This window comes from Anarrhichthys ocellatus, unplaced genomic scaffold, assembly GCF_004355925.1.
Source record: "Anarrhichthys ocellatus isolate YVR2014 unplaced genomic scaffold, GSC_Weel_1.0 scaffold2, whole genome shotgun sequence".
Taxonomy (NCBI): Eukaryota; Metazoa; Chordata; class Actinopteri; order Perciformes; family Anarhichadidae; genus Anarrhichthys; species Anarrhichthys ocellatus.
The window spans coordinates 6,242,025-6,267,109 of NW_022280032.1; the positions used below are offsets into that span (position 1 = coordinate 6,242,025).

Sequence of the window (25,085 nt, forward strand, 5' to 3'; positions counted from 1 at the left end):
GTGTGTGTGTGTGTGTGTGTGTGTGTGTGTGTGTGTGTGTGTGTGTGAAGATTTACATGGCTGATGAGAGGTAGATATGTAAACCAAGTGCTGCCCCCGAGTGGCTCAAGGTGTCAGGCTAACCATCATATCACACCAGCCCACACCTTTCCTCTCATGCCATTCAGTTTGGATTTTTTTTTTTTTTGAAGGCAGCAGTAAGTAGTCGGAAGGCCAAATTCTCAAGCTGAACTCTCATAATGAAAGAACCGAGTGATTATTGATAGTCTCCAACTGTACGTAACATCCATTAATGTACCTGTGGAAATCTCATCTTTTACTGGTTTTACCAAATGGCCAGTAGTACAAAGTTGTGGTTGCATCCAAACAGCCGCTCATCACCAGTACAGTACATTATGGATTAAACTTTCTCCCCCTGTAATACATAAAATAATGTGTTCTTACTCATCTGATTAAATAGCATGAAAAGTAACCGTCTTTGAGTTGTGTCTCATCTGCTAGCTCCTTTTTTATAAAGGGTACAAAAACCTAAACAGCCTGGAATTGGCATAATAAGTATTTAAATACACAACAGGACGATCAAAGCTTAAGCACAAATCTCAACAAGCACTCAGTGTTGTATGATAGTCTTCGATACTTGCTGCTGCGGATACGTTCCAAAAAAGTGTTTAGCTTACATACCCTACTTCACACCCTTCCCCCTGTTCACTCTCTATATTCGCTTTTTTGTTGTCACGTCTTGGCTTTCACATGCTCCATCTCCCTCATGCTCACTCCTTTTGTATGTTAGTTTATCATGGGACAACAGGCCCGGTGTAGTAATTACAGGCCAAAGGTAGGTCCAGGGAATAATTACATATCATTTCACGGTCGGGCCTCTGAGACTAAAACAAGGCCTCCTGCAGGTTATTTGAGAGGACTAGACCTTTTTTTGTATTTTTCCAATTGTGACATTTAAATCCCCAGTGGTTGGAACCGGACTTCCCTGACTGGGATTTGGTGTAGCATAGTGAAGCTATTATGGAAATCAAGGTGGGACCACTCACTGCTGCTATTGTGGCTACTTTGTTCCCTTTTGAGACTTCATAAAAATTGTGTGACTTTCCGTGCTCTCTTTCTCTACTTTTCTTCTTCAGGTTACAACACAGTGGTGCGGATCCCAGCTGGAGCCACCAACATTGATATCAAACAGGTCAGCTACTCTGGAAAGCCAGAGGACGACAACTACCTCGGTGAGTGTGGTTTGTGTGCTGTGTGTGTGTGTGTGTTTGTGTCACCTTAACGATGTGGTTTTTAAGGAACACTGTATCGAATTGCAGGTTTTCTTGGGAGAATCAATCCAAAGTGGAAGCAGTCCAACCTAATAAGATGTATACATTACAGCCCTTCAGTTCTCATCTCATAGGTCAATGCCATTATCCCCTAACATGACCATAAACCACCCAGACTTGGTGACCCAGAGCTGTAGAGGCAGGCTTTTAGTGAAGGAGGGTAAGGAAACGTGGGCCAAACTGTTGTCAAACTGTTTTCATAAAGGAAAGGAAACTGTCATTTGTACTGAGTGTATATTGTGGAAACTAGGAGGGGCGTTGGTCCATCTGGTCATGGCAGAGAGGGTTGGTTGGGAAGGCAAATGGAGTGTCAGCCCCTGAGAAAGATAAATGAGGCAGCAATAGGTGCTAATTAGAGGCATGTGGAGCCCAGGCCGCATGAAAGTGGATACAGGGGTGTAGGGTTAGATGGACCCACCGGGCTCAGAGTGTGTGTGCGTGTGTGTGTGTGTGTTTCTGTCTGCGTACGTGCTTGCATGTGAGAGAGGGAGATAGACAGAGAGGGAGAAAAAAAAACGGAGAAAAGGAGTTTTAAGTTTATGTTGTAAGGGCGGGCGCCCATTTTCAGATGGTTCAAGTCAGGTTCAAGATGTTTTAAGTCAAATTGTCAGAAAACACATCTGGCAGGGCCTCGTTGCCATGCCGCTGTGAAAAGCTTCACTCCCGCTGCTGCCGAGTGCCACAACCACACAATGTGCGAGTGGTGCCTGTATTACAGATGGTCGGTATTTGCAACGCCCTGTCTTTTTCAATCGGGCTCGTACAGTATGAAGACATTTTTTTGAGAAGATCACTGCACTCATGACCAAAAAAACAAAAAGGAAACTTGTGCCTTTGAAGTCGTTGCTCCTTAACTTTGAAGCTCTCCCCTGTTGGACTTGGACCCTGTGGACACCTTTCAAAAAGCAGCTCAATGCTCACCTGTTCATTTTTTAATCTCTATAATATTTATCTCTCTTGCCTTTTGTTGCTACTAAATTGTGCCTCTTGTTCGTATCTTTTATTGTGAAGCACTTTGTGAAGTCTGCTCTAGAAAGCTGCTGTTGAGAAATTTTACTCACCTACTTACAAATGCTACGGTGCAAGAAGTCTCTGCACACTTTGGGTCTAAAGCAAGTATTAGATGACGAAGCTTTGTATTCGCTGGTTGGACCTTTCACAGGGAAAGTATAAAACGTATAAAAGTTCCGTAGAGCATTTGCTGTGGTCTCTAGAGTCACAGAACGGAAGGTTTTGAAGAGCTCAAGCTATTCTGGAAGCGCATGGTGGCTCAAAACCTTTTTAATACCCACTCCTTCCTCCATGCTGGTTCCTCCTTTTATCTTTGACCTGTATCAAAACGCACAGGTATTTAAAACAGCCTGTGTACTGGAAAACAAACTTCATCTTGTAATGTGCCACCAAGTCACATTAACTCATTTTATCTCCACTGTTCAAGCAATAAGCTTCAGAATGAGCGATTCCTTGGTCAGTACCAGGCTTGAACAAACTTTAAGATGTATTTTTTAAGTTGTAGCTGTGTGTCTGTGTACACATTTTCTAATCTAAGGCATTGTTTTTTTTAAACTTCTGCAAAATGTCAGTGATGACAACCATAATCTATAGATCATTTTCAAAACCCCACAGACCCCACAGTTATCTTCCGGCAAAAGATAACTAGCTGGCATCCAACAATGTGTAGACTTAAATGTAAACAAAGTTGCTTCTAGGGACTTACTCACATACATTGTTTCAGCATGCTCTTTCAGATCGTAATTAACTGCATGTTTCTTGGAACCATAATGTTCGAGGTAGAGAGAGAGAGAGAGTGAGAGAGAGAGGTGGTCAATGTTCATTTGGGGTTTATGTGCTAGTTTGCCAATTTTGAGTGTTTATCCATGTGTTCCTGTGTGTTATTTGTGTGTGTATGTTTATGTTGATTGTATTTGCAGTCAGTGGAGATCCTTTGTTTGCCTTACAATGTCAGTCATTACGAAAGAGTCACGCAGTCTAACTCCAAATAACTGCAATTTTGTGTCACCAGTGTTTCAACGTACCTCCCCTGCAACACAGGCTTTGCAGAACAATAGTTTTGCAGCTCAAGGACAGTTTACTTAACTTATAGCCTGAAATAATAAGTGCCACATCTCATAAACATTCCCAAATCTGCAAGAACCAAACATTCCTTCACTTGTGCCGAGTTCTTTTACATTTGGAGCTCTGCGTTTGTTTATGGTTTGTGTCCATTTCTTATTCCAGCATTATCTGACAGCCAGTCCAGCTCACTCCTGAATGGGAACTTTGTGGTGGCCATGTTCAAAAGGGAAATCACCTTCAAGGGAACCGTCATCGACTACAGCGGCTCGGACACAGAAGTGGAGCGCATAAACTGCACTGACCGCATCGAGGACGAGCTCATTCTGCAGGTTTTTAATAACTAAATCCTACTTTGTTTTACTGTATATTGCTCTGTTTTTCCTCCTTTCGTCTTGATCTCTACAGCTCTCCCTGTAAGAGTTTACTGTCTTCTAACCTCTTCAAATACTGAGCTCGATGTCTGCCTAAAAGGGTGATATCTCTGTGTGGACTTAGACAAAATAAGGACAGCACTGCTGACCTTGCCTTTCCCACCATTGTTTCCACAGGTCTTGTGTGTGGGAAACCTCCACAACCCAGATGTCCGTTACTCCTTTAATATACCCATCGAGGAACACAGGGAGCAGTTTGTGTGGGATCCCTCAGGCTCCTGGCTCGAGTGCAACCACATCTGTCAGGGTAAGACCTCAGCTTGGCTTCCAAATTTACACACATGAAGAATAAGATGTTTTCTCTTTGGCTTCAGTGGATCTTAAAAAAGCTTTGCATTTGCACAAAATATCTGGAAGATGTTCTGATACACACATGAGTACATATTTAATATACTTTTAGGCCCAAAGGTATTTCACAAATTGGAAAATGTGTTCTTGTGAATAAAGGGGTACAGGGGTGTGGGGTGTGTCGAGCTGTGTGCTCTAACTGACACGCAATTTTACAGCAACTTGTGACATAAACTATAAAAAATGACCCCCAAGAAAGTGTGAAATTTATATGAACCATAATGTGTCTTAGAGCTCTTATTACACAAAAGTGTATTACATAGACATGAATACAAGTGTCAGGGCACATTAGGATTAGCATTTCTCTTGCATCACTTAAACTCACCTCTGGATTTAAAAACGCACTCATTCATGCTTTCCTTCCATAATTCCCCCTCCTGGCAACCCCAATTTGACCCCGGCCAATCTCATCGCCCGACACCTTCCCTTTCGCCTGGCCCTTAACCCAACTAAGCCCCTCAAATTTCTCCTTTAAAAACCAGCTAGTCAGGCTCCCAGTGGGTCAGAGGGCACAGTGGGATACAGTATAGAGATGTATTTGTGGGGTGTACCTCCGACATGGACCCCTAAGTCTGCATGATGAAGGACTGGATGTCAAAAAGCTGGTCAGACTTGCTAAAGGTGAAGAAATGTGATATTTTGCCATCGAGCTGTCTGCCAGATGTTATCTGATTTGAACACATGCTTTTCCCCACGTGTCTGTGTGCATGCGTGTGTGCAGGTGAGCGAAGACGAAAGGTGGTATGTGTGCGTAAGAGCGATCACCTTGAGGTGTCGGACCAACGCTGTGAACATTTACCTCGTCCTGTTGCCGTTGCTGAGCCCTGCAACACTGACTGTGAAGTCAGGTGCGCATTAATGCACAAGAACACACACGTGCACCCCCAAAACTAATTTTAACAGAGCACACGCAGCCAAAACATTTTTCTACACCTCCTCTTCACAGGTGGCACGTCGCTGGAAAGAGCGAATGTTCTGCTAAGTGTGGCCCAGGCTACCGCAGTTTGGATGTTCAGTGTATGAAGTACAGCCTGATGAAGAGACAGAGTGAGCGGATGGAGGCCAGCACCTGTGGAGACGCCGCCAAACCTCAGACCAGAGAGACCTGCCATGGGGACTGTCTGCTTAAGAGCTGGCAGTACAGTGCCTGGTCACAGGTACAGTCAGTGGAAGAACTGTGTTAGATATGATGGCCAAACAGACTGAAAAGTGAGACCCTGGTCCAATTAGAGGCATATTTAGGAATTATTTATATATTATTTATATATTTCTAATGTCTGATAATGTATGTACCGTATATAATTGTTCATCAACTACATTTATAAGGAGAGATTCCATTCTCTGAAGTCAATAATATTCTGTGGAAGCTTCGGCGCGATGTGGCCCCTAATAAACTCATATATGAAGTATGTTCCAAACATCATTTTTGGACAGAAACAAATCTAAATTATTTCAAAGAATATTTCTGATTTGCACTTTCATTTCATTAACATTGCATCATTGGAGAAAGTATGCCATAGATGAACACGTGATTAAGTGGGCTAAACATGTTCAACGTATTCTTGTACACAGTGCTCGAAGACATGTGGACGTGGGAGCCGTAACAGAGAGTCTTACTGTATGAACAACCTGGGTAGACGGCTGGTGGACAGGGAGTGCAACGAATACCAGAGGGTGGTCACTGAAACCTGCAGCGACCAGCCGTGTCCGAGGTGGACCGTTAGCGAGTGGAGTGAGGTGAGGAACTCTCATGCACATACAATACACGCAACCACATATACAAAGCAGCAAGAAGGTTTGAATACGTCTTCATTAATCCTTGGAAATGGGCTGCGGAGCATTAATCGTCAAACTCAGCTCAAATAGAGTTCAACTGTAAATTCAGCATAATGTGATCTCTTCTTCTCTCATTTTAGAGGTTTTAGTTTGTTGTTGCGCAGTATTAAGGTATTATGATATTAAGACCAATTAGGATAGACACGGGGCTGTGCTGTCAACTATTTTTGTAACAGGGGGATGTCACACACTCACGCATACCTTTATATTAATGACTTCTTCTCTACTTCTTCCACCATCATCCCACACCCCCCTTCGCCACCCAGTGCCTGGTGACTTGTGGTAAGGGGATGAGACACAGACAGGTGTCCTGTAGCATGGGAGCCGGGGAGGAAAAGCTGAGCGAGCACCTCTGCAACCCATCCAGCAAACCTCCTGCTGTGGGGAGCTGCGAGCTGCCCGACTGTGCGTCCTGGCAGGTCGGCGTCTGGGGAGCGGTGAGTCCTGCGGACACACACAGGGATCAGACATAGACACCCCGGGGCGAGGTGACTCGATGCAGTGTGTCCCTGAGGAAATGGGCTTCATGTGTAGCTTGCTGTCTAGGATCCAGACTCGTATCTGTTAGTCTGTGTGTGTGTAACCTGATATACCGGCAAGTTACGGAGGAGTGTGCTCTGACTCCAGCTGCTATTTCCTCCACGGTGCTTTCACTTTACCCCTCATATCCTGTCAGACTAAACCTGACCCACAGTGCACACACACACACACACACACACACACACACACACACACACACACACCTTCATATGCATTCAATCTTCTAGGTTTCCAAATATTTCTGTATAGAGTCAGCCCTGTTAGGGTAAAGCACAAATTGAATGGAACATGTATGAATGGCCATTCATGGTCTAGTTTATACATTCAGGTCTAATGCCCCCCCACCTGTTTGTATGAAGTCAGATAGTGATATTTACAGAGCTGGAATAGATCAGGTCGTTAATGCCTGTGTAATTACAATTTGCTGCTCAAATAAACCGATCCTGTGGCACTTCCTCTGCTCTCATGTTGTACCTGAATGTGGCCCGATCGCCTTGTATGTGAGTTAAGAATCGGGGTAAAGGGTTGATTTAAGACTATATGTGCGTATGTGGACGCATGTGCTCATTAACGTGTGTGTGTGACTGTTTGTGTGTGTATGCATGTCGGTCTTACCCAGGCTCTGCTGAGCTGAATCTTGAAAGAGGCCCCGTCTAAGATATCAACCTTGACATACTTAGATAGAGTTTGAGATAGCTTGCGGTTGACTGGGCTTCTCTCTTCTTCTGTTTATATTTGTGCGTATGCGTGTTTGTCTTTCAGTGTGCGGTGACCTGTGGCCACGGCTACCAGATGAGAGCCGTTAGGTGCGTGTCAGGGGTCTACGGTGACACAGTAGACGACAGAGAGTGCAATGCTGCAGCAAGGCCTAGAGACAGTCAGGTAAAAAAACAAAAACTGTTACTAACTGCTCATACTCTCTCCAAACTCAAAGATTGAAGGTTGCTGTTTACAATAAGAAGGATCCTCTTTGACATAAAGAACTGCGACCAGTAATGCAGTATTTAAATCAGTGTTGACCAAGGAGTTTAGGCTAACGTTTTAGTCTCCACTAACTCCTGCGAGGGAAATATCTGGCTACAAAGAACTCTGCTCTGGAAAGGTAGCGCGCCGCAGAACTTTTCAGTGAACAGCTGCCTGCTGCGGCCGGGGAAGGATGAGAGCCGTAGAACTAAACCGTATGGTAAAGAGAGACTAAAATGTTTCGAGCCGAGCAGAACTGTAAAGTGATTCAACCACATGCATTCAGTTATTGTCATATTTCATGTCAAGCACTTGTCAATCTTATGTCGACTGGTTGAAGGCCGATCCACTCACCTGCAAAGTATCCTTGAAATTCACTCTTTGACGACACGACCGATCACTACAAACTTTAAAAGTTGCTTAACATCAGCAGCTTCTTTAAATGCCTGCTTGTTCTGCTTTGCTTTGACCCAAAGTCCAAATGTGCGTCAAGGTGGACACTGAGCATGAGGCTGCGGCACACTTTACCTGAGTGGTTTAAGTGTGTTACATAAGGGCTCTTAGGCTGATGGTCACAATGAGGTAGGCGGAAGATGTTAAACTGATGACCTTTCAGGCTCCAGATAAGTGATATCTGTCTCAGCTGTTGGAATGGAGGTCACCGCAATATTCACAGACATTGTATAGGCCGGGTCTACACATTTTGAGAAATGGAACGAAACAATAACATTTATTTTTTTATGTTTTTTTGTACACCTGGTTCTTTGAATCTAAGGGAGTCTCTGAAATATGTTTAGAAATATTTTTGGTATATTTACTCCCGTTGCGTCAATGTACTGATGCATGACTCAAGTAATCATTTGACTGTATTTGCATGTTTTTTTGTTGTAGGACTGTGAGATGCAGGCGTGTCCCTGGGCCTCTCCGGTACAAAGCACACCTCGTCCTGACGACTCCGCTCAACTCCTGACCCAGTGGAGATATGGCTCCTGGACTGCGGTAAGGAAACAAATTGGGTTTATTGGGTCTAACAGAGCATATAGGTCTGTGGGTTTACCTTATACAGTCCAAAGAATATAAAAAAGCGACGCATTTTTTGTTGAATGGTAAACAAATTCCTCTACTGTTTCGTTCATCTTTCTGTGTGTAGCTTGAGAGAAATGATCTGCTGGGCTTTGGAATCTGACTTAGCTCTCAAACTCCTGCATATACTAGATCGACAAATTAAACTTTATTGTTATCCAAACATTCCTTCAGATAGCACATACTGTACAGGACCATGATCCTCTTTAGCATTGTCTCTTTTACCCCCTGCTGCATCTACACACACACACACAAACACACGCACACGGGCACACACACACACACACACAGGCTCCACTGTCTGGGCTGAGAGGCCCCTCTGTCTCTCTGATACTTTGCATTGTTACTCGTCGCAAATGAAAACCAGATTTCATCTAAACACGAGTCTACGGTTTCTAAGATTGAACCCCGTCTGTCAATCTGAAAGTCGGTGTGAGCTCACATGTCAAAGAGGCCAGCGCCAGTGTGGTCTTACAGACACACACACACACACACATACACACACCACGTGCACACACCACGTGCACACATACACATCCATACAATCCCCCCGAGCAGCGGAACTGCCATCCTCTTTAGAGAGTCATTGATATCAGAGGGATATTAACGTGCCTGTTTGAGCTGGAGCCATTTGATTGCATTAGGTATTCATCCCCTCAGAAGTGTTTACTGTGATGTCCCTTTGAGATGGCAGGGGTACAGCTACAATAGAGTGTGAGCAGCTAAAAGTTGATCAGGGAGTCACTTCAGGACACCAGCAGCAGCAGATAAAATCATAAACGCCTTTATTTGTGACGCAAGGTAAAGAATCCACAAACATGTCGCCTTATCTGTTACGGAGGAAGACATGTCTGTTACTTATTGCAACATGAACCCTGATGTCAGGAAGTATAACTAGCATCAAACAAACCACCTTGAAGGATATCCTAATACAAGATATTACAACTTTCTTGAATTGTGCTTTTTGCATTATGGTGGGAAATATTTTCAACCCACAGAAAGTGATCAAGCATTTTCTCACTGCACCGAAACGTATGAATCAAAGCATTAGGAAGGCAGATATATATATTTATTATTCATTTATTTACTTTTAGAAGAAACAAAGGGCCATTTGGTAACTTCAAATTGAACATAATTGCAGCTTTACAATGCCACTTTGTGCTATACGATATCTGGGTAATTGTCTGTCTACTACAGGTACAATAGACCCATAGATACAGGACATGTATTGTACACAATATAGTATTATCTCATTACCATTGTGGGCTGCCAGTTTGCAAACATTGTCTGGCACAATTTACATTTCACTCACAAAGAGTCAATTTTGTGGTGCATCTTCCAAACAGTCGCACTCTACCTCATGATAATTACGAGTCTTGAAAAGTAGACAGTTAATAGCATCACTTTAACAACCACGCGATACAGATATTGATCTCAGCTCTGCTTGTATCTGCGTCTCCTCCAGTGCTCGGTGTCCTGTGGCAAGGGAAAGCGGGCGCGTTACGTCAGCTGCAGAGATGCCCAGGGAGGAGTCGCTGACGAGTCACACTGCACCCACCTGCCCCGGCCCCCGGAGTCCTCGGCCTGCTTCAGCCCCTGTGGCCAATGGCGTGCCGGGGAGTGGTCTCCTGTGAGTAAAAAGAACATCCAACACTGTGTCCAATCAATACAGACGTTTTCCACTGCAGAGACTTTCAGTACTCAACCACAATGTTCAAATCATCCTGAAACAAAATGGGCTCTAAGTACTGCTGTGATCTTGGACCGTTTAGTTTTAAAATATTAAATTATTTTTCATTATTTCAACATTTGTAACACCTTTGGTTCTCTGTCCCCAGTGTTCAATGACTTGTGGCGTTGGAAGAACCACCAGGCAGGTGGTCTGCTCTAACTACCACCAGCCAGTGGACCAGTCTTTCTGTGACCCGGATGAGAAGCCTACGACGGAACAAGAGTGCACCGCTGCCCCCTGCCCCTCTATCTACCACCGCCAGCGTATCAACGATCAGCCCTACGGATATCCCCAGGACCCCGGACGCCATCCTGGCCACAGCAGCTGGAATGTGCCCTCAGCAGACAACCAGTGGAGGACCGGACCCTGGGGCGCAGTATGTTCAGCACATGATCTTTGGGGAAAGAGGGCTGTGCAGAAACATTTTGTCTGGCGGTAGAATCATTTTAGTTTTGTTGTCAAGTAAAGGGAACCAATTAAGGTCTTCTCATGGATAAATATTCTTCATTGCCACACGCAATTTAAGTTTTATGAAAAAAAACAAGAACACCTTGTACATGGACAGCATGTACAAGGTGTTGACGGCCTGTGTGTGTGTCTCTGTCTGTAAACACATTCTTGTGAACACATTCACTTGAATGTAGCAGATGTTTCCATTTACAAGGGCAGAGGGACATACATGGTCAAGGACTTTACAAACAGCACCAAGAGATGTATATGTATACGGTGTGTCAGTGTATGAATAGATGTTCAGGACTCCATTGCTGTGTAACGAAAAAACTAGGTTACCTCAAGGTAGAGCCTTGATTTTTTGGGCTGAAATTGATAAGGCACTAACAAACCCAAATGGTTTGGGGCAGTTCAGGCTCTTTTAATGTCCTTGGTCTTGAATCAAATTGTCAAAAAAGCAGGCACAATGGTTGTTTTGCATTTAACTGTGTCTGGTATTTTCATGCCAAAAATAGGTGCATTGGTGCAGTTGGGGTTGTGTCTCCTGTGTGTAGTTTTGTTTGCATAATGTTACATTGCCCTTGTGTACCCAGACCACACCTTATCGCAGAGAGCTATTTGGGTATTTACATGGGAGGTAGCACATGAGTTTAGGTACTTTGTGATTCTTGCTAGTAATCTCATCCACAATCACTTGTTAATCACTTTTAGTTGATTAAATCTCTGTAGACAATATATGGAATGTGCTCTTTCATCCTGAGTTTGTGCTTATGTTTGCATTAGTTTGTGCTTTCACTTGAGGGCATGCAGCTTCATGAAAATAGAGCGAAGCATGTTGTATTAAAGAGAAAGTTTGCTCCATGCCAGAGGATAATTGACAACATTTTGCACCTAGTGTTGCCATTTTTATTTTTTCACCTAATAAGTAAAAGTCAGTTATTAGATGTCTATTACTCCATCAAAAGACCTGAATATTTTACTGTGAAACTAGATACATTTTATGTTTGTTTGGAGGACATGTTTTTTGTGTGGTTTGATCTTGTTTTTCTGAAAGCCATGAGAAGATCACTGCTCTATTTTCTAAACCCCCAGCAGCAGAGGCGTTCATCGCAGTACACTGTTCAGTCTCACATAATGAACTTGACTGGAAGCACTGCTGTTCAGGCTCACTCTGTGCTGTCCTCCCTCACATACTATAGAGAGCATTGACTGTGCTCACTCCCATTGACAGTGGGGATGTGTCATGTTAATTGGATGCAGAGTGTACCTACTGCTCTGTTCAAGGATGTGTTGTTCAATGTCCTTGGTGGACTGATGTTTTCCATCTTTGGAAGATCATTTTGAACAGCGCAGCTGAGTTTGGCCTTGGTACAAACTAGTTTGTTATGTGTATTATATGTGTTTGTGTAACTTCCGACTGTCCCTAACCGTCGGATACAGTCAGAAGTTCCAGAAAAAAATTAAGTAAATGAAGCTTGAGTGTCAACTTTTTAACACAGCTAAGAAATAATAATTGGCACATGGCAAAACAAAAAATAGATAAGTCCATCTGTGTTTTATTACTCGTAATAGGCCTTTTATGCATAAAGTATGTGTTGTACCTCTGTGTGTGCATGTCTCATCATCCTCATTGATGCTCTGTGTGCTCTACAGTGTTCCAGTACCTGTGCAGGAGGTTTCCAGAGGCGAGTGGTGGTGTGCCAGGATGCTGATGGACGCAGCAACAGCTACTGTGATGAGAGGGTCAAACCTGCCGAGTCCAAGGGTTGCGACTCTGGACCCTGTCCTCTGTGGAACTTTGGTGTCTGGGGAGAGGTGAGTTTATACTGACAGTTGGAAACACAGTTGTTGTCATACTCTTCCACTCACTCATTGTGAACTTCATTACATTTCCCACACACGTTTTGTGTTTCATCCTTGTCTGTCTCTCTCTCTCTCTTATCTTCTACAAAAAACAGGGATTTGTTCAATCTCAGTCTGAAACTGTTGTTACAACGTCAGTGCTGAAACTGTTCAGAAAAGCCCCCCTGAATCACATTATAAGACACATTATTACATAGTTATTGTATATATACATTATTTAACATCTTTTTTGTTTGCTACCCTTAGTGCACACAGACCTGCGGTGGTGGAAGGAGGACTCGTCTGGTGGTTTGTCAAAGGCCCAACGGCCAGAGGCTAAACAACTACAACTGCGACATCCTGGACAAGCCGCCCGACATGGAGCAATGCAACCTGCAGCCCTGCCCAGGCTCTGCCTCCTGGCACCGCCGACCATGGAAGCCGGTACGATAGTACTAACTCGTTTTCCTCCCTCACTTACCTTCCTCATTGAGGGTGCGTCACTGTAAGTAGATATGGCGTGTGCTAAAATGACTCCAGACGTGTGTGCTGAGTGTGTTTTTAGCCTAGAACTGTAGGAGATCCTGAAGTGGGTGCTGGGTATCGAGCGCCACTGTTGGTTAGCCAGCTCCAGCCCACCCAGATGGGCCCTGCAGTGGCATGGTGCTGATTAGAATCAAGGGAAAAAAATGCACAAAAACACAATGCTGCTCCACTTAGGAGATCATAAAAAACACGTGGAGGCCATTTTGAGCCAAGGCTCCAAATTAAGACCTATAAATCAGGACAGTGTTGTCCAACAATGCCATATATTTGTAGAGGCGTCACTCTAGAAAATATTTATTTCATATATGAGGCGTGAATTAAATGTTCTTTGTTGTTGTTGCTGTCTTCTTCCTGTATCCGAAGTACACAAGTGTATATTTGTGTATAAGAGTTAATATTATGACCTTTATGGAACAGCAGCAAATGACTGTCGGTGTATTTTGTATGTGTATCTTTGTACAGTATGATTTTATTGAATTACTGAATATTTTATTTAATATTTTTGCTGGTGCTCTTGGTCAGACCTCTCGTATCTCTCTATGAGTAAATACAGTTTGTACAGAGGAAAATATTTTCAAAACATGTTTCATTTGTATTTTTGATAATGTGTTTTTTACTTAAGTTGAAATGCAGTTTAGAATGGCTTCATCTCTGTCAGGTTAAACTATTTGAAATAATCTCAAGTATCACAAAAGCAAATAAACTATTAAACAAACAAATATCACAAAAATTAAGTTTAAAATGCAGAGTGCTTGAAAAATAAGCATTATAGGAAAGCATTTTTCTTATAGATATTCATTATTTTAATTATTAATAAAGTAGATTGCATAATATATGATGTAGTCTTTATCACATAGGAAAACAGCCATAAATATTTATAAACTAAAAAAAACAATGGTTTGTCAGAATAAATCATGTGTTGATCACAACGGTGGGAGTTTTGGATTTAATCCCAACGTCATATCTGAAAGGAAGTCCGTTTGAGGTTTAATCCAGTTGTTCAGAACAAAAACAAATACAGCAACTTTAAAATTCAATTTTGAGTCAAACTGTTATTCATTATAAAAAGGTGCTATTAAACTTTATATAACATTTTATAGTGGCGCATTATCAGTATCATGAAAATAGAGTTTTATCATATTTCCAGGCTAAGAATGAATGAATTTATTCTGTCAATGGTAGGCAGCATCAGTGCAGCTTATTGAATACAATACAATGCAGTGCAGTACATCACGGGTTATCATTGAACGGTTCTTTGTCAGCTTTCATCATGGTCCATCAAACAAACTAAAGCACACAGATACCTCCTCCTTTTAAAGTTAGAGTCATTTGTTGCTGTGTCTCTTTATTCCTTTGGCCAGTTTTTGTATTTCTGAAGGATTTATTTCAACTGAAACTTATTTATTTGTTTACAATAAGTTATCCATTGTTTTAGCTTTAATGTTTTGTTCCAGTTTAGATTGATGTAACACTTTACTTGAATTATTTGTCTTTACACACACATGTCACCAGAACACTACTTGTTGGGGCTTTTTACAGTCAGCAACGGCTATAGCAGGTGAACACTTTTGGTTCTTGGGAGTTTACAGGATCACAACATCATATACATCTAAATCTCTCTCTGGCCATAAGGCTTTCACGTTGCTGCAATGATGTAGAGGTGTACTCCAGGGTGTGTCAGTACACAATGACATCACTGATAGGCGTGGTTATAGCTGCAACGAGGCAGTGAAGCATTACTGTTCGGCTGGGTATTAAGTTACATGTTAAGGTCAGTTCAGAGTTTAACTTATAACTCTATCTCGGCAAATGTACAACTCTCACTCAATGTAGGAGCTGCAGTACTTTTGTCATATAAAGTCTGAGTATGTGTTGAACTCTAAGTCAGGCACTCTCTGTCACTGCAGTGGTAGTTCAGGTTCTTACAAACACAACATGTTAGCACCTTGAATTATATTTTGGTTAAAGCAACATGACATTATCATGACACATATTTCAGGTGAAGTGTTGCAGCTTGGGTTTGTATTTATGTCCGCGTCCTCTCAGTTAGGATGTGTGCCGTCTCCTTCTTTGTTCCTTCGCTTCTCTCGCTGTGTGTCATTCTCAACCAAGACTTCCACTGCAACCAAGACTCCTCAGCCATGGAAGTTTCACTCCCACTCCTTCATATTTTTAACCCTGTGGTGCAAAATTGCGTAACTCAAAGAGGCAATTCTACTTTATTTTTCATATTTTGGTTGGTTGTTGTTCTTGTTGCTATTTATTTCATTCACATGCAAAAATACATAAACATGTTGAATTAGCTTTTTTGCCCCATTGTAAAGATTATTAAAGAAACATAACTGTGACATTTGTGTTGTTTCTAAATGCAATATTTAGCTGGCAAACAAAACACAGGTCTGTGCTTTTAACAACTTCAGCTCTAGCTCAGGACTCTAAAGGAAGAGCTGAATGTACGCGAGGTTATGAACACATGTAAATCCTACAGACGTCTCTCTAGGGAACAAGATGGGGAAACAAAATAAGACACGGCTCACTGCAAAAGAGTAACACTTGGAATATAGTTTATTGCTTTCACAGGGGAACAGTTGTTGACACAGCAGGTATTTTTCACATACAGTAGTTTCATAGTGCTCTAATGTGCTCTGGTAAACCATGGGCATGCAGTATATACAGCAAGTTTTTGCAGTATATAGTGTGTAGGTGAGTTACTACAAACAGCTCATAGAAAAGACTTGACTTGTAGGTCATTATGTGATATTTGACCCTCAATTGACTTCATTTTGTTTAGCCCCCTTTTTCTTTAACCCTTCTATAATAATTCAGTCTTTGTGGGCGTACTTCAAATCTGTTTTTATAGTATCTGTAGTACTTACATACCTCTGCATAATGTAGTGTAAAAATGCTGCAGGCCTTTTCCTTTGATGTGTTTTAACTTTTTATTTTATAATGTCCTTGGAGAAAACAGACAGTACACAGTCCAAATCAAACTTTGGCGCTGGGTGGCACATCTGTTTATCATTGCATTAATGGTGCACTCTGTCATGCATTTTGCGGGAGACCTGCAGAGTATTACTTTTACTATGACAATAATTGGTATTAATGCATACTGGCAAGGTTTGTTTAGTTGAGGAGATCCAACAGCAAGCCCTGGAAAGCCAGGATTTACAGAAAACTGCTGATTTAATCGTGTATATTATATTGTCCTGAGGTTATTCTTTGAAGTAAAGAACATTTGTGAGAAGTTATATCAGTCAGTATTTTCGAATAATGTAGCAATTCAAGTAAATACTTTACCATCGGCTTCAAGCAACTCAAAGTAGACCACATCAGATTATAGCTACATATAACTGTACAACAATGAAGCCTACATCGATTAAAATAAAATGGTTAGAGGATAACAGCGGTTATAAAGTTACCTTTACACACGTGTCCTCTATCAGATATTACAGCAAGCCCCTGCACCATTTATTTTTAAATCATTTTAATAAATCGCAATGTTTAGGAGCTGATGCTCTTTCAGAGGCCAGAGGGTGATAAAATGCTCCGGAAGTTCTTGTATTACATAACTTTCTCAAAATATTTGTCATGACTTCAGATTGCATCTTACCTTATGTAATGGCCTCTTCAGTTAGTACCCTAAAAAATATTTTTTTATGCTAAAAAGAAAACACCTTGTTTTACACCAGTAACATCAATCACACCAGTCTGCAGTAGGAGCTCATCAGTGAAATCCTGTGGGGTTTTTTTTTTGTCAATTTATTTCAATAAATTCTCAAATACATTTTGACAAATTCTATAGTCTCCCAAAATATTATTGCATACTGTTTAATCACCTCTTGGGAAAGTAGTTAACTATCCCACAAATGCCATTACTTGTAAAGTGTTTCAGCTGAACGTTTGCATTTTATCTCATGTTTCAGAGGTAGGCTACATTCTTGTTAATAAGAAAATGGCTTTAATAATGATGGTATACTACCATCTTACAATACAATCATACGTCTTACAATATTCACAAATTTGCATTCCTGTTAACATTTGATCATCAAGTGCAATATGTTAAAATGGCATTCAATAATAGAAGGACAATAATGTCCCAAAAACTATTTTTCAAATGTTATTAAATCAATGCTTCAGTTTATCCCTCCAAAATATTCTGCCGCCATTTTTCTCCCCGGACCTTTAATCATTTCTAATACTCTTTCAGTGGCACCTCCAAAATGTATGAATACAGATCATCAAAACACATTTGTCATGTATAAAGAAGAAAAGACACAAAACAATTATCACATTTATTGCAGAAATGTATAGTTTCAGATGCAGTTCAGCACAAACGATCAGGAATGTATATATCATTAACTAATGACGCACCTTAAAAGCAACGTCAACGGTCTAATGTGTGCAATCAGCAACAATAAGAACGTGTGTTATATATTGGCAACCAAGGCCCCATTTTAGTAATTTATGCCTGTTTGTTGCTAACAAAAACATACCGTTTCCTGTCGAGAGTGGCTTTCCCATGCAGGGGGATCGCAGTTGAGCATCTGTGACCTAATCACGCTGCTTCAAATGAAATCCACATGCACAACATTGACATGCTTGACTTTAGCCTGAGGGCAGTGGGCAAGAACACTCTGCAAACCTGTCACCCTGGGGTCAGTTGGTCGTGACATCATTGGTCTTGTGTTTCCTGATCCTGCACATATGCCAGTCGAGTGTGAGCAATTGAAGCGGTGGCTGGAAGGTCCCCTGTGGTCCACACGAGCATGGCTCTTGTCATGGCTTTGATTTAAATCTGAGTCGAGATATTGTTTCAATTCGGCCTTTGAGAGAAAGCAAAATAGTTCAGTTGATGATCTGCTGGTTAAATGTCAAGCACTATGGCCTACAGATTTTGGCAAACCATTAAGACTTTGGAAGCAGAAAACCAGATGCTCTTGAGATGTTATCTGAAGATTCTAAATATTTGGATCACAGCCTGGCTTTCACATTAGGAATGGAAGTCTCTTTTTTGGTCAAGCAGTTGAATAACATGAAGATAAGTTGAACATATTACCTGCTGGAATGTAGATTTTGTTTGCCAGCACTTGCTCAGTCATTCTCACAATGTACTGTAGTTTAGAGAGCAGTTAAAAGATGACATTAGGGCTGTCCCTGTAGAAGTAAAGCCCTATCTGGAAGTGAATCAGTTTACTCCGAACCACAATGAGTTTGAGCAGGGCATTGGAGGAAACTATTAGAGGAGCCCATCTAGTAAGGGTCATTGTCATTTTGTAGGTGATCCAAGGTGGGAAGAGATGCAGTGAGATAAAATGAGAGGAGACAAGGCATGAAAGTCTGGAAGCGTTTAGATTGGTCTTCCCCCGGCTCATAGAATGATAGGGAACATGGCCTCACATTGACACAGGTAGCCTGCTTTTCCTCAACTCGTTGGTCAAGTATTATAAAGTGGTTTTAGGCCTCTAGGAGTCACTTCTTAGACTCTAAATGAGGTTAACGCATCAGACTTGATGGGGCCTGGTCCGGTTTGGGCCTGTTGATGCTCTCAAGTTGATGGAGTGAAATGGAGTTTGTGGGACTCGACATCTCTGTGAAAGAACTGTTCCCCCTCTTATGGGAGGGACAGTGATAGATTGGATGTTGAAGCCCACTTTAAGTAACAGGGGGATAATAGTCCTTCATTTAAACTTTAGCATAGGCCAGTGTGCTGTTTTAGCTACACTGTAGGAGTTAGAGATTTAGCAGTACTTGTACCTTACTATTTGACTGTGTGCTGTACTTTCTGTGCTTACCCGAGTTACCCGTCAGGTCTTTTTATTTTGATATATGTTAGCAGGGCCACTGGTCTAGAGATGTTAGGTAATTCCAGTTGTCGGTAAGTGCTTGGTGCACTATTCACTGAAGTTATTTCCACTTGCTACTAAAAGACACCAACATTCAAAGGGTATATCCACCCTTGCGTATTCGTGCACTGTATATTTCTAGTGCTGCAACTAATAATCATTTTCTATCTGTCAATTGATCTGCTTAATTAAATCAGTTTAATTGTTTGGCCTATATTGGAAAATAGTAAGAAATGTCCCTTCCACTTTCCTCAAGTCAGGGGGAACATCTTGTTCTTATTCTGACCAACAGTTCAAAGCCCATGTAAGACAAAGAAAAGCAGTAGATCCTCACGTTTAACAAACTGAAACATCAAATGTTTTCCATTGTTGCTTGAAAATTTGCCTTTATGGATGCTTGATCGACTAATTGATTAATCAACTCATTGTTCCAGCTCTATGTATATTATAATTGTTTTTTACAGATATTATTAAGTATAGCTTCATATTGACGTTTTAGTACTCACTTCAACCACTTTTTCTTCTTTCATTTGTTAAAATGATAACAGCTGTCAAGGACTGGCTGTATTTAGCATTACGAACCACTGCATTATGCATTTAGGTTTACTGAGTCAAATCTTCCTCGTTGAGTCCGAGGGGCTGAAACCAAAACCTGATGTTTATTTCTGATGTTGTAGACGGATCAAAATATTCTGCCATTGTTCTGGAAATGTGATGTTTAGGCAGGGTACATCAGGAATCATTTTATTTTTTTCTCAATGATAAAGTGTTTTTGGTTGGGTTTTTCCTCTGATGGAGGCATTTGTCCAATGTCAAGGCCCATGGACTTGGCTGAAATCAGACACAAGTTCAGCAGTGCTTCAAAAATAGACTCGGTGAACAAAGGGGTTGTGGTGGTAAGGTATAAAAAGCAGTAGCAATTTTGCTTACAACACTACAATTTGCACTTTAATACCAACAGATCGCCTCTATAATGCTGCCATGAAAGGAATATTGTAATTAGTGTTTTGCTTGTGGATATGTGGTAATAAGATACACGCATACCAGGTGTGGATTTCTGTCTCTTCAAAACTATGGTATTCTCTTTCTCTTGCATCATTTTCTTTATCTTTGTATTCTCTTTTTAGCAGGAAGAGAAACTTAGACTTGAATGTTCAGTGTCAAAGGTAACGACTTAATAACTTCTGCTGTATTATTCAAATTCTGTCATCATCTGTTCCTCATTCCCATCTGCAGCAGAGTATACATTTGAGCGGTGCTGGATGTTTTAGTATAACATGGAAAAAGCTCTCAGTGGAATGTTTAGACAGGCGGAAAAAGCTGTTTTGTAGTTTCGTTTTGACTTATGGTCTCTTGGTATATCTTTCCTGAGTGGTGTTGACTTAAAAAGGAAACCGTGTTGGAGAAACTGTATATCTCTACTCAACCAGTTGTTTATTTAACTCTTAAAACATGGCAAAGTCATACTTTTGCATGGAGTGCAGGAACTGCACTGATAAAATATCAGTATTTTGAACGTGGATATATTTGCATGTATTCATCATATGGTTTCTATAGTTGAAAGCATGTTGTGAGATTGGTCACGGATAAAGTTAGTGAAGATAAGCGTGAGATGAGTTAGATGTAAGAATTTCACACTGCTCCTGTGCGTGGTCTCAAACGAGCCTGGATAGCTATTTTGGCCTGATGGATAAAAGATCTATGACTCTTGACATTCCTCTGCCCCATGACGCCGCTCTTACCAGCTGTTCCCATGTTGACAACATGTGTTGTTTTGACTCCTGTCTTTGAAACCTCCCTGCAAAACAACATCATGGACAGAAAAGCAGCCTGAATGTTCTGTGACTGTTCCCTCTTGTCTCCTTCTTTCTCTGATTTGCAGTTTAATCTATGCACCAGAGGACATTGTGTTACTGATTAAGCTATAACAAACTGTCTTAAAGGGCATTCAGTTCCCAAAAAATGACTACTTGCTCCTTGCATGATGAGATTAATTAAGATTGAATGAGTATAGTTTGCCATATACCGTAGATGTGTACCGTATCTCACAACATTGACAACATGTAGCCCAGGGTATGATTCTACACTCCCTTCCCAGTCTACAAGTTTGTTCTTGCTCCGGGTCAACACTGATCTCCTTTGAAGAGTCTATGTAACTACAGTTACCATATGCTTGGTATTACCATCCTGTTGCATTGCGAGCGTGTTGCAATGTGATTGGAATTCGACCTTGGCTCTCCCATTTTAAGATATGGTCTCACTTAAAACCACTAGATATCGGAAACGTATAACAAAAAAAACCTAATCTGTGGTCTGAACTTCATACTTAATAATAGTAATTTCTTCTTAACATATTATATCATATCACTAACTTGACTTTAGTCCTATTAGCATATTCTGTTCCACAATACAATTTGTTTCATTATTTTGCAGGAAATCATCATGGTTGTTAAGAAACAAACTCAAATTGGGAAAAAAATCAGCCAGTCAAACAATTATGTTAAATACAGATACGATGAAAGATGATGTTTATGACAGTCTTTCTGATTTCTGAGCCCCGACATTGTTTTCAAAACACAACATTCTGCTTTAATCACTGAACAAAAGCGTAATTATAGTTCTCACAGTAGTAAAGCTCCCATGCACTGCTTGAGGCCGTAGAGATCGTTGATCAAATAAAACCACATGCACAGTTTTGATCTCTGTTGGCTTCGTGGAATCTACCTTCTCCGTGTGAGGTACTGCACAGTATTAGCTGCTTTGATAGCCACGTTGGCTGAGTGACACATATTTGTCCTATTGGCTTACCTGTTCACAGAAATGCATTGGGTGTGGTCATCTTGAGGTTGACGCCTGCCTGTCCTAGACAAAGACATTAATGCTCAAAAGAAAAGTATGTCATATCAGTCTGATTATCCAGTTATCTGTAAGAGATATGTCTGTACGCAATCACATTTTGTTAAGTTAGTCAACGTCAGACATCAATGTTCAAAACTCCCCGGGCTGTCTAATGGTTTCAGAAAAGGCATGAATGAACTGGCTCTGGTTTAGCACTCAATTATGTGATTATGTGATTTGTTCCAGAACTGTGAAAGCTATCAAATCAAGAAAGCCGCTTTGAGCCACTAAGTATAGAATGATTCAGAGCTGCCTGTTCATTATGTATGGCTTTAAATATCAATTATAACTTTCTCTGCAGAAGTTCTGCTTTGCTTGGAAGAAACTAGTTTCACAAAAGCGGTTGAGTCATCACATTTTATAGTAATCCACATTATGTCCAGGTGAACCTCACGGGATTATGTTAGATCTAACTCGCCTAATCATTTTGAAATTAATCACTTGGACAACGTGGGCGGGCAGATCTGTCTCAAGATTGTTTCATTTCCCGTGTGACCCATTGATGTATGTGTTTTTCTCAAGGAGTTGTTCCCCTCCTTAATGTTAAAGTGAGAATCCCATACCAATACTTTCATGATACAACGTATGCTTTTTAATAATCAGGCACCAAACTTCAAAGGACATGCAAACATCCATTTTAAATTGTACATTCTCCAAACACAGACGCCACTATTTTTTTTTTTTTAAGTGAAGAGAATAAAGCAGCGAAACGGTAACTTGTCACACTCGTAGCGGCTGAGCGTATGAGATAAGTGGAATAGTCTTACCTGAGTGGGTGCTGGTGAGTGAAGCAGCCCAGCTGTAGATCGAGAAGCAGAGGTCCCTGAGTCCTTGCCCTTTTCTTGCTCTCAGAGGTGAAGCTGTCCTCTGGTCCCACAAGCTGTGCCAGCTCTCTGTGCTCTGTGTTACCAGCCCTGATTAACTAATGGCTGACAGATGAGGTTGGCAGGGTGGAGGGAGGAGCACATCGCCATATAGCGTCTTTTCTCCCACCGTTAAAATGCAGATACAGTTCAGCTGGGGGAGCACAGCCCGTATGGCTGCGATTTCCTTTCTTCCTCCCTTTTTTTTTTTCTTTCTCTTTTTTTTTCCCCTCCTGCTTTTACAGCAGTAAGGAGGGGCCAGCCCTCCGCTTCATCCCCCCCCTCCAACATGTTTGCCGGTCTCTGCTCTTGTCTGAGGTAGAGGGAGTGCTGTTATCATTTTTGAGTGAGTGTGCAGCGGGTATGTGAATCTGCCATGCTCAGGACTAGTCACTCAGCTCCGGCCTCGGCTTTGATGTTCTCCGTCAGCTGAGCCAACCCTGTGTTTAAAATGCCTCGGTAATTGCAATGTGTATGATGCATGCGTGTGCAGTGTTAACCACTGCCCGCACCACACTTAAGAAGAAAAGGCTGGAGGTGGCTTACTCAGATGGTGGATACTCAGACCTTGATCAGTAGACTGTTTTTTTAAAACAGAGAATAAATGCCTTTTACCTCTTAGAAACTGAAGAAAGAAAAGACTAAATCCTCAAGACGTTTGCAGATTTAGGTTTCCATGGTCCATCATCTGTAGAATGATCAGTATTATGAGCACATACTGTGTGTGTTTGGGGTTATGCAACATTCTGAGATCATAATTAGAGGACAATGCAATATTATGTTTATTATCTGGACTGGAAAATATGCTAAGACAAAATGCAACTCTCCTCGTCTTGTGTATTCAATTCCAGCACCCCATTTTTAGAGCTGCTTTTGAATGGGGGCGCTCACTCGTCAAGCAGGAATAGTGGCCATGCTAATTGCTGTCTGGCCTTATGAGGACCGAGTACTCTAGAATATTTCCATCTACAATCTCAGAGCTGTCAGGGTGTTTTTATTCATCATCTTCGTCATCTTTCTAGCTTTCCTGAAGTATTTTGGGCTATTCGTACCAGATGATTGTCTTGCCGTGTGCATGCATCAGTGTTTCGCTCTGCATCTTTTCCTCCTCTTGCCTTGGCCTCCACTTCACAGAAGCTCTAAAAGTGATTCCTCTGTTTACAGGTTAAATAGTTGGGCTGCATTCCATCCGTGTGAGTGTTTGACAAAAGCTTTGGGTGAAATCCATTTAAGTTGCTTAGTTAAATTTGTTTGCAGTGTGTTCACTTGGCCATGAAATGCAACGAGGAAGCTGCTGGGTGCACTGAGGGCTCTTGTGTCGAGGTCTACATTTTGTTATACACCACATGCTATGGCTCTGTTGATTCCCCTTTATGTCTACGTTCTCTGGAGGTTTTATTTGTGCCATTTTGTAATATCTTCAGTAGAGATTGAGAGCTGTGTTCTTCAACAGGACTTTGCTAACATGCTTTCTTCTTTTCACTCATCCCCCATACTCCCATCCCCCTTCTCTCCCCTTCCCTCTCCAGTGTTCAGTGAGTTGTGGTCGGGGGACCAAGCAGCGGGAGATAGCCTGTGTTTATCAGAACCAAACCAAAATAGAGGAGGAACACTGCGGTCATCTGCCTCGGCCGCGGACGCAGAAGGCCTGTCGGGCGCGGGGATGCCCCAGCTGGAAGGCCAACAGGTGGAGAGAGGTACGTTTGCTCTTCTCCCCATCTCCTCTACGTAGCTCACGAAATAGCCCAGGCTCCCTCTCGGGGACCAAACTAACAGTAACTGCTGCTAGCAGCTGAAACACAAGCAGCAACACAGCAGACGGGTTCTCAGAGGTTGCAGATGTAGGACATGTACACACAGCAATCACCACTCAGTTTATTCTTGGTCGAGAGTAATGTGTCTTTTCAACAAGTGTGAGCTAAACACAGCAGGCTAGCTTTGTAAAACTGTTGATGCAGTGCACTTAATTAGGTTAGGTTTGAAATATTCAGACAAAGCCTTGAAATGGTTGTGTAGCGTCATCTACAGTACAGCTTCTCATTCGACCACACACTGACCAGCATGTTTGTAAAATTAAGGCTGATGCAGCCATGCTCGGCCTGCCATACAGATGATGTTGAGAATGACACACGTCCTGAAGCACAGCAGGTTTCTGTACCATTGTACGCTGACAGGGTAAAGGCCACGCATGGGGGAGTCGCCAGGGGGGTGAGGTCACAGTCAACCACACAGCCGCAAAATAGCTGCTAACAAAAGGAGATGCATGCAACACAGTTTTGGCTCAAAGTCATATCAGGTCCCAC

The 25,085-nt window shown here is 41.8% G+C and overlaps 1 protein-coding gene across 1 annotated transcript in view; it reads left to right on the forward strand.

The window, feature by feature from the left end:
• The window catches only part of LOC116388710 (A disintegrin and metalloproteinase with thrombospondin motifs 20), a 74,688-nt gene that overhangs the window by 38,529 nt on the left and 11,074 nt on the right, over positions 1 to 25,085 (forward strand). The window contains exons 16-29 of the mRNA XM_031856827.1: positions 1,137 to 1,232; positions 3,570 to 3,736; positions 3,956 to 4,085; positions 4,908 to 5,034; positions 5,133 to 5,343; positions 5,759 to 5,923; positions 6,289 to 6,459; positions 7,325 to 7,444; positions 8,417 to 8,524; positions 10,074 to 10,238; positions 10,447 to 10,716; positions 12,444 to 12,605; positions 12,900 to 13,076; positions 24,312 to 24,479. Of these exons, the coding sequence (XP_031712687.1) occupies positions 1,137 to 1,232; positions 3,570 to 3,736; positions 3,956 to 4,085; positions 4,908 to 5,034; positions 5,133 to 5,343; positions 5,759 to 5,923; positions 6,289 to 6,459; positions 7,325 to 7,444; positions 8,417 to 8,524; positions 10,074 to 10,238; positions 10,447 to 10,716; positions 12,444 to 12,605; positions 12,900 to 13,076; positions 24,312 to 24,479 (2,237 nt within the window). The remainder of the gene's footprint in view (positions 1 to 1,136; positions 1,233 to 3,569; positions 3,737 to 3,955; positions 4,086 to 4,907; positions 5,035 to 5,132; positions 5,344 to 5,758; positions 5,924 to 6,288; positions 6,460 to 7,324; positions 7,445 to 8,416; positions 8,525 to 10,073; positions 10,239 to 10,446; positions 10,717 to 12,443; positions 12,606 to 12,899; positions 13,077 to 24,311; positions 24,480 to 25,085) is intronic.